The sequence below is a fragment of the Leuresthes tenuis genome, unplaced genomic scaffold, assembly GCF_036924035.1.
Source record: "Leuresthes tenuis unplaced genomic scaffold, fLeuTen1.0.hap1 SCAF_9, whole genome shotgun sequence".
Taxonomy (NCBI): Eukaryota; Metazoa; Chordata; class Actinopteri; order Atheriniformes; family Atherinopsidae; genus Leuresthes; species Leuresthes tenuis.
In genome coordinates this window covers 11,879,624-11,889,382 of record NW_027325363.1, presented here as the reverse complement: position 1 = coordinate 11,889,382, position 9,759 = coordinate 11,879,624, and the positions used below count along the sequence as shown (strand labels likewise).

General features: G+C 40.5%; 1 protein-coding gene across 2 annotated transcripts in view; it reads left to right on the top strand.

Annotated features, from left to right (window-relative positions):
- The first annotated feature begins 5,290 nt into the window (after positions 1-5,290).
- The window catches only part of LOC140314214 (rho guanine nucleotide exchange factor 26-like), a 27,372-nt gene continuing 22,903 nt past the window's right edge, over positions 5,291-9,759 (top strand). For both annotated transcript variants that reach the window (XR_011917126.1, XM_072392325.1), the window contains exons 1-4: positions 5,291-5,508; positions 6,004-7,528; positions 8,247-8,295; positions 8,418-8,560. Coding sequence is in view for 1 of the 2 variants with exons in the window: in XM_072392325.1 (XP_072248426.1) it covers positions 6,080-7,528; positions 8,247-8,295; positions 8,418-8,560 (1,641 nt within the window). In the remaining variant the exon portion in view is untranslated. The remainder of the gene's footprint in view (positions 5,509-6,003; positions 7,529-8,246; positions 8,296-8,417; positions 8,561-9,759) is intronic.

Sequence of the window (9,759 nt, the reverse complement as noted above, 5' to 3'; positions counted from 1 at the left end):
TGCAGATGGTTGTGATTTCTTTTTTTCACAGTGTGTAAGATTCTGTGATTTCCCCCTAAAGTCCAGTACAGTGGAGATGAAAGAGAAAATTCTTTGGATGCCACATCAGAGATTGTGAGAAAATGCTATTTTTCCGAAATGATCTTTGAACACTCCTAACACAAGAAAAAGAAAAAAACTCCCACTTGGACTGAGAAAAATGCACCCTGTAGTTTCTGTAAATACATAAATAAAATCTGAGAACTGCGCCTTGACTCAAGAAAATGTTAAGCTTTGCTCCTCCCTGCAATAAATAAGCTGATTTTCTCACGCGTCTAAAGTACAATTTCAGATAATTAACCCTACAAATTGCTGCAGAAATGTTTTTCCAGACAAATGTATGTAAATATACCCAGATGTAGTGAACACGTTTGGCTAAACCCTGCAGGTTAAGCGGCTTACATACTAAAGAATGAAGGGTAAGGCAGTAATCCTTGGCACTTGGTACAACAAGATACTCTTTCATTTTTGTAATGTACGCCACATTTCAGAAGTAAGCCTATTAGAGGATTTGTGAGTTTTCTTCATTTACCTTTCTTCAGACAATCATTTGAAACAGAGTTGGCTGCTTTTGACTAGAAAGTTTGCTGTATATGAAGTATAACTAATAATTCATATCTTTGTTAGCATTCTCTTAAGGAGGGATTTAGTGGCTACTATGACTACAATCAGAAGAGTAAAGCTGTGATAGAGGAAAAATAAAAAAGAACACTGTTGACCTGACCTTCTATGAATAGCGATCAGCAGAATTGTGACCCTCTGTGAATAACAGGGCGGTTTGTTTATAACTGCAGAAGATTGCAAGAATGACTAATTTGAGGATAAACTACACAACTTACATATCAAGAAACCATGTTGTGACTGAAATGCATTTCTGAGTCAAGAGGAGAGATACAGTACAGTGTTCAAAGTGGTTGCTTTTTACCCTCTTTACTATTTCGTGCAGAAACATAACACCAAAACACCAAAACTGATATACCTAACCACCTCGACTCCTCTGAGGTGGAACTTACCCAGTTTATTTCAGCATTTGAACTTCTGAACAGTGCTTTGTTACAACAAATTTAAAACCTGACAGGGAAACTGCCAATTGGTGGGTCACCAGCTTGTTAAACTGATGGTAACCATTTAAAGACACAATCACCACAGCAGGTACAATCAATGCCAATAACTGCGACAAAAGAAAACATTGACAAAGTTAGCTGTCAGTTGGGCCATATTTTCTATGTATTCTCTGTCATAACTCACCTTATATTCTAAAAGGCGTGATGTTATAGTATCCAAGATGTTACAGACATGGTTAGCTTTTGATTGACACATCACTTGGGCAAAAAAGGAAAATCCTAAATGTATTAATACAAATAAGTATTTGCCCGTCTTCTTTTGTGAACACATTGAACTATTGGCGAACAATGTCAAATGTCAAAGTTCCAGTGTAAACTAATCCAAATCTTAACATCACTGCAACAAATACCTACTATGTGAAGATGTAGCTTGGGGTTTTCAGCACAGCGTGCAAACTTTTGATCAAATTAACAAAGTTTGTGTGTGTTCATGCATTTGGGTCCCTTTTGGAGGAAGCTACGCTGTGACTTTTATGAATAACACACCTTTAGTTAAAAAAAGAAACTCACAGAAATAGAGTTACACTCAGAGTATATAGGTCACCTATGGAGATACATGAGCTAGTCTATAGACCTCATAAGCTATTTTTTATGCTTTGGTTTTTGGCTCAGTTTGTTTTGCAATTAGTCTGAAGTTCTAGTGTGGCACCCAGTGGTATTATTTTGGTTGCACATCACATCTTTAATCATGACTGAAACATCAAACAGCCAGTGGCTTCCTAATGCTTTGGTGTTGCATTCAGGTGCATCATGTAAATTCCCTAGTGAGAAAAAAAAATCCCAGCTTAAATGAAATTTACTGCTGCATTTGTTTTAATTAGTAGTTGAGAGTAAAATCTAAGATGCCTGGACAAACCCTCAGAATGATTCATCCATGTCTTTTTATGAATATTATTTTTGTCAAAGATATTGTCAAATTTGGACAAGAACTTTAAAAAAAAACTTTATATAGTGATGTTAATTAGTTTTCCAGCTAAAAAGTACTAACTCCAAGTATACTGAATAAAGAAATAGAAAGCAATTCTATTAATCACTATAAACTAGTACATCTTACCCTAACCCTATTTAGAGACTTTAGATTTTTTTATACTGTAATGTTTCAGAGATTTCTTTAACTGATTTTGTTTCTCGCTGATTTACAGCAGACATATTTCTAATTTAAAATGTTGATTTTCATCCATCCATATATTTTCTATATTCGCTTAATCCGTCGCTTGGGTTGCGGGGGGGCTGGAGCCTATCCCAGAGGTCATCGGGTGCCCTGGACAGGTCACCAGTCCATCACAGGGCCAAACGGAGACAAACGAGACAAACAACCACACACACACGCTCACACTCTCTCCGAAGGACAATTTCAGAGACATGTTGATTTTCAATAAATAAAATGATACGTTTTTGTTAATGGCATGAGTTTCGCATTCCCTCTCAGGCTTCGTCTAAGCTTTCCATTAATGCTGTTGAACTGCTTTTGAACATCTCTTTTTGGCAGCTTGTTTTGAAGCAGAATTTGCACAGATAAGCAGAAGCCAACACTGATAGACAAAGCTAATGTTCTTGCTATATCTGCCTCTGATTTGAAGGACTCACAGAAATAGATATCATGAGTGACTGCAGAAATAAGCTCAGTCTGAAAGAGTTTTAGCATGCTGGCTCTGCAAACTGAACATTTTTCTTTTAATACTTTATCAAGCATAAGTACTCCTTATATTGTTTTCCGTGTTCTTTTCCTCATTCCTCTTCAATGATCCATGTGGAGGGTTTCGTCCTTCGCTCTCCTAATAAAAGGTAAAGGAAGGCATGGAGCCCTGCTGGTCTTTACCTTCAGATGATTGCTGACTCTTGAGTCTTCCAGTCCCAAATTGCTTTCTTGTCTTATTTGTTTATTTATTAATTAATGAATTTATTCAATTGTTTATTCCTTTATCCAGACAAGCTTAGGAACTCTCCTTTAAACAATGCAACAGGATAGGCTGCTGGACTTCCTCTGTACAGCATTACTCTGGGGATGACAACACTGTGTGGCTGAGTGTTAGATCACTAAACAAAATAAATCAGAAAAACAATTATGACACCTATTAAAAAATCTGTCCCTGACATTTTGATTCACAATTTTTCTCCCCACTTCATCTTGAAAAGGTTTTCCAACACTCTCAGCTGACTGTGTGAATAGGCTTTGTGAAGCATTTTGAACCTGCCTGTTTGTATACCTGAACAGGTTTTGGCAGATAAGTAAACAGTATTCAGCAAGCAGTTGACACCCAAAAGGAATATATAACTTATTAAAAACATTAAGAAATGAGATGCTAATGCTACAAATAGAATTACAAATAAATAAAACCAGATGAAAAATAAAATAAATGAAAATAACATTGTTTAAACCATGAGCTACCTTAGCATTATGGCTAAGAACTGACATTTTTAGCCAAACATTTGGTTTAAATTTTAAAGTGTTAAACAAGCTAACATTTTAAGCTAAAAGTCTGTAGCTGTGGCTGTAATATTCAGTTGATAGTATGGATAAAAAGTTCATATTTGTTTACTAAACAAAATGGAAAAATCTAAATTCATAGTTAAAATCATGAATAAACTAATAGAATAATTAGTTAAAAGTGTAGCGGATAGTTTGTTAGCAGTTGCAGCATATTGCTAAAATGACATCAACATGAAGCATTGATACACAAATTAAGCTATTAGTTGAACAAAAAGTTAAAAATGTAATGACAACATGCAAAAATTAAGTAGTAGCTACAAACTGGAACAGCATTGTAAATGACAAGCAATTATAGCAATAAACTGTTATACTAGTTTAATTAATATGGTGCCTATTATAACTATGAATGTGCTAAACTGAATGTATTCCAGATTCAGTAGAGGACACATCTAAATAAAGACAACATATGTATCATCATGAGTGGTGGTGTTGATGAAGGGGTGCTTGAGTTCAAATGATAGTTATGTGAGGGTAGATTAAGAAGGACGAAATAGGCTGACTCACAGACGGTTATGGAATAAATTTGGATTTTTTTTTATCTGTCACGGAATTTAACTAATAGAAAACGTAGCATGCTGACAGCATTGACAAACCATTTTGCTCTCAGGTTATTTGGCTGCCAATTTGGAGAATAATGGTACACTTCTTTAAATCTCCCCAAATTTTATGGTTTTTGGAATTGCCACGTTACAATTGCGCCCCATAATGGTCAAACATATGAAGTACGAGAGATAATACTAAACATGCAATACGTCACAGCTTTTACATGAAGTCATTTACTGTTGCCTAGTGGCCAAACATTGTACGTTGGCATTTTCTTTCTTTGTGTGTGTGTGTGTGTGAGTCATGAATCTGTTTATGAAGCTGCATGGGGGGGGGGGGGTTGTTTTTATTCTATGAGAACATTTTGTCACGCGAATTGTGCAATCAAACAAAAGGGTGCATAAAATAACCACAGTCACAAGTTGCAAAACACATTTTATTGGACCGGGAATGAACACTATAAATCTTCCCAGATCCTTTATTTACTGCATATATCAGGTGTCCCAGTTTTGCCGTATGAGACCCTGAATGTGTATACAAATATTTAGAGGTATGTGTGTGTGTGTGTGTGTGTGTGTGTGTGTTAAATACTTAATGTGCGATTAAGTATTTTTTTCTGCTATGGCTGTGTCAATCCGTTGCAATCGCACCACGAAACACACGATGGCGCAAAAAAGCAGCAGGTGAATTTAACTCGGAGATTGGCAATGATTTTGCAGGTGTGTTCAAGTGTTGAGATGTTTCAAGCAGACATTTATACATCTGCGTGGACAAGTATATACGTCTATGGGATTGCTACAGTACCTACATTGGAAATTAGTTTTAGGTAGTGTTTTTGTTTAAATGATCCCATAATCTACCACCCACTTGAAACTATTCTTCAGGTGTTGTTAATGTTTCATTGTGCACATTGATTGCCTTAACATTTCAAATCAAAATGTGTCCTCTCGGAAATTCCCTTTCCCGTGCGACCCGAAATGGTGGCAACTGCATCTGAGGTGACTCCTGTGAACTAAAGTACTGCTGTTTGCTTCTGGCTCCTGTTGAAGTGCCCTGCTCCTCCTCCCTCTCCTCCTCCTCCTCTCTCTCATAGAAACTACCCGGCGCGCTCAGCGGCGCACAGACGCGTTCCCCGCAGCGCACGCGAGTCACCAGCCGGTCTCCAACTTCTGTAACTTCAGCTCCAGTTTGATTAACTCAGCTCTGGAAGTCCATTTAATCCATTTTCTGTTGTTCCGCCAAAGAATGTAGCTCTCTTGTCGACAGCGCAGGTACAATGACCGCATTTGGCAGCAGATCGACAGATTAGAGGTAAGTTGGACTTTAACCTGCTGGAAAACAGCTTAGTTCCACCGATGAAGAGAAAAAGAAAAATCTCTTGAAATCTCTCTCATTGTGCCTGCTTGTTTTGCTGTGTTTTCATCGAGATGGACACAGATGGAAGAAAGTTTATTTCAGGATTTAAATAGATAAAAACAAAACCCTTAACTCTGTTGCAGCATGTCATTGTTTCTTTTCTTTTCTTTTTTGTGGCAATACAGTAATTGCTAGCTGCTAACAATATCTTCCCAGCTTGTTCTTGTAACTGGGGCATTTCACCACAATGAGCAAATACAAAAGACCTATCATCTGTCTTCAGTATCTTGCCTTCTGTTTGCAACTCTGCTCTCTTGCTGGTGTGTGTCTTGAGTCTAGCTGCCACTAGTTTCGACACTGAATCCCTGTTAATGAGTAAACTTTCGGTATATGGACACTTCTCTGTGCTCTTGATTATGACTGGTATTCCTCTCGTTTGTTTCTCTCAAGGGGTAAGATCTGCTATCTACAGGGCTGCAGTGTTTTCACTTGGACCCACAGGCTTGGCCACAGATGCATAACAGCCATGGATATTGGAAATGATGTAGATTTATCCAATAATAACATCATGCCTTTGTGGAAACGACGCACAGACAACAGCAAGAGCTCCCAGGACTCAAACAAATCTAAACCGCGACCCCTAAGTTACCATATAAATGGGGTCACAACTCCGAAGTTCCCTGTGGAGGACAGCAAATGTTCCTTCACTTTGAGCCAGCCTGCTGAGAGGCTGGTGGTCACACCTCAATGTATGGACAGCAACAAAGTGGTGTTAAACCATGTTTTACACAAACCCTCACGGAAAAACCGAGTTGTACGGAGCATCAGCATCGGCCAGCTCTCCAACAGACATTTCTCACTGTCCATATTTAGGTCTGAGGATAATAGATCTGCTTCACTGGACAATCGAGTGCGTAATGGAGACTGTGACTGGGGGAAGACCAGAAATGGACAATCAATATGGTCTGAAAAGCATCCCCAGGACATCCAGAGATGCACCTCCAACACTCTCAGTGTTAGCTCTGAGGAAGACCAGATAGCATTCGGGTCAGATTCACCTTCCTCTGAAGTTGCTTCTCTCAGCTGTTCCTCACCTGTCCTGTCTCCACACACACCTAACAATAACCACTGTGAATTGTCCTCCCTTTCGTCTGCATCCAGCTCCTCTTCCCCATCACGGTGTACCCTCACCCCTTCTCACAGTTCCACTTCCAGCATTCCCTCGTTCTCGTCCATAACCTCCTCAGACCCTCCCACCCCACGCTCCACATCCCCAGTAGACAGGGGGCAAGCACTGCTCCGATCGTCTCAGAGATCCTCGCCTGCATCCTTGCAGGCCGCCAGACATGCCTCTTCCACTTCCTCTATCTCCTCCACTTCACCTTCACCATCACTTTCCCCAGCTGTTTCTCCTTCCTCCCCTATTGTCCTCAGCACCAACAGTGCAGCTGCCCTGAAGATGGGTACTCAGCAGCTCATCCCCAAAGGTTTAGCTTCTGATATTCGGCAGAGCAAGGCACCTCCCTCTGGGACACAAAGCCAAGGTTTGACAGGGCTGCTGGGGTTGGAGAATTCTAAAAGGGCGTTAAAAGCCCTTAGCATGGTGGAAACGGGAGCATACTTTTCTACTGGAGGGGGCCACAATGAAGGGGCAGATGGAGAAAGTGAGAGCCCGGGGACATTAAGGAGGGGTTTGAGGAGTACATCTTACCGGAGGGCAGTTGTAAGTGGAGTAGACATGGACCACTCATCGGTTGACCCAAGGAATCATCGGCTGTCCCAGCCTGTCATCAAAGGGCTTACTTCGGATAATCCAGCTTCACCAGGTAGCTCAACAAGACCTGGCACCAAAGTTCTCACTGGTCCTGGAACAGGCAAGCCTACGAGCCCTGGGACACCAAAATCTGTCAGCCCCAGGATTTCAAAGCTTTCTAGTCCAGGATTGGAAAGACTTAAAAGCAATGCAAAAAATAAGGTGGGTCAATATGAATCAATCATACTGATGGATTCGGTGATAACGTATATGGATGCCCTCAAGAGTCAGACACAGTCATATTTACGTGTAAGGCAGCAGGAGCAATATGAGGGTTGTACGAAACACTGTTTTTCTGCTTTTTCAGTAGACATGGGAGGAGTTTTATGGAGAATTCATTGTTAATTTGATCAAATTTATACATAAAATATAATAATATTTACAACTTTCTGCAAAGTAAGTCTTTAAAATGCCTGATTAGTTTCCTTTGCTGTAGCAGATTAGGATTTCTTGATTTAGTTAATCACAATCCCACTAATGGTTTTATAAACTATTGTGTACAAAGATCGCTTTGACACAGACTTTCAGCATAGAAAAGGGTAAAGTCCAAATTGTAAAACTGCAACACAGGCTGACTATTGTGGAACAAACTTAGCCGCAGCAGACATTGGGACAAAGCTTTACAAGGAAACAATTAATGTGATTGTTGGGAAACATGATGTAATGTGACACTGTGCCCACACATACACACTTAAATACACGATGGCTCTGTAATTAGATGGAGGTCAGTGAAGGAGGTCATAAAAAAGTGCACAGATGGGTCATTGACACGTGACAGAGCTACACAGGCCTATTTAATTAATTCATTTTTCATTCATGTTTGCTTGGACTCTCAGAATTTAAATATATCACTTTGTTGGGATTTTTGTTTCTCTCTCAGAGTCCAGATAAGAAAGTTTTGACCAGTCAGCGGACCTTTGACAGTGAGGGTGAGAACCAGCCACCTTTTCCTCATTCCAATCATTTATAATCTGCTCCTCTCCGATTCATGCTTCTTGTCTCATAAACTGTCAGACTAAAGGACCTTTTTTAACACAAAACTGTATTTCAGAAGAGGAACTGTATCAGAACTACCAGGAGAAGGCCCTACATAACGACTCCGACTCCGATGCCGATTCTAGGGAAGCCAAACCTGATAATGGCATTGTGGTGCAGTACAGACCCATACGTACCTCCTGGAGCCAGCTCAGTGTGGTAAGACATAACATCCAAACACACACAGAGTTTTGGTAGCCTCCACTTTTCTTCTTCTATCTTTCCTGACACCTTTGCACGCACGTGATCTCATTGCTGTGGTCGTGTAGTCTTGGAATTCCAGTGCTTGAAATAACCAGTTGGGCCACATTCCATACCCATCCTCCCACTGCTTCCCTCTGCCCCTCACTCTGTTTATCAGGGAGTGCAGTTCTTCCAGGACTCGGGCGGACTGGGAGGCAGACAGTCAGAGAGACAGTCAGCCAGAGCCACAGGAAGTCTTGGAAGCACTGCTGGGCCTGATGCCAGTGTGTTGGCAAACTCTGTGTACTCGTCAGACTGCAAATATGCTTAAAATGTTGCCTGTAGTGAGACGTGTGCTGGCTCCGCATTGCGTAATATAGTTAAGGGTTGGAATGGAGAGACGGAGGAATATTTCGGAAGAGAATGAGCTCATTTTGTATTCTTCTAAAGCATTCCCATCTGTTTGTTTACTTGTTGCGCAAGTGCAGGAGCAGAGATGGGAAAAAGATGGGGACAGAGGCAGTAAGAAGCGGCTCTAAAATTGCTGGGCGTATGCACTCTTACTCTAATGAATGGCAAATTAGATTGAACCAAGAGAACATTCTCAAGAGCATCTTTTCATTTGTTTATATCAGCGAAGACACAGATGTGAAGTGAGCACAGGGCGACTCCGCAAGCCTGACCACGACCCTCGCGAAGAGAGCTTTCTTTTCCATCACAGCTGCCACACAGCTGTGGATCTATGTGTCTGTGTGAATCGTACACTGAGGTGTTTTCACAAACCTTTCACATTTTGTTGGAAATGCTGGCAAGGCGCTGTCAATGTCATAGTGTGACAGGACATTTTGTGTAGTTCCATTGAAGCCAGGAACCAGATGTACAGGTTGTCTTCATGAGTCTCACATGGTTTCTGAACAAGGAAACAGTGACTAATTAACTTATAAATTCCTGTTAATTTATGGCATCAAATGACAATGTGTTGCAAGTTCCACCCAGCGTAGTAAAAAGCAGGGTGCATTCGTTGGTGCCCCAAAGGTGCGTTTTTTGCTATTACACAAGCCATGTGTGCTTACACAGGGTGGCGAAGACTGTCTAATGAAAAAGTATAGCCGATAAATGCTAAAACCAAAGGGTGTGTGTCTGAAAGAAATGAAATCGAAAAACTCCAAGAGATG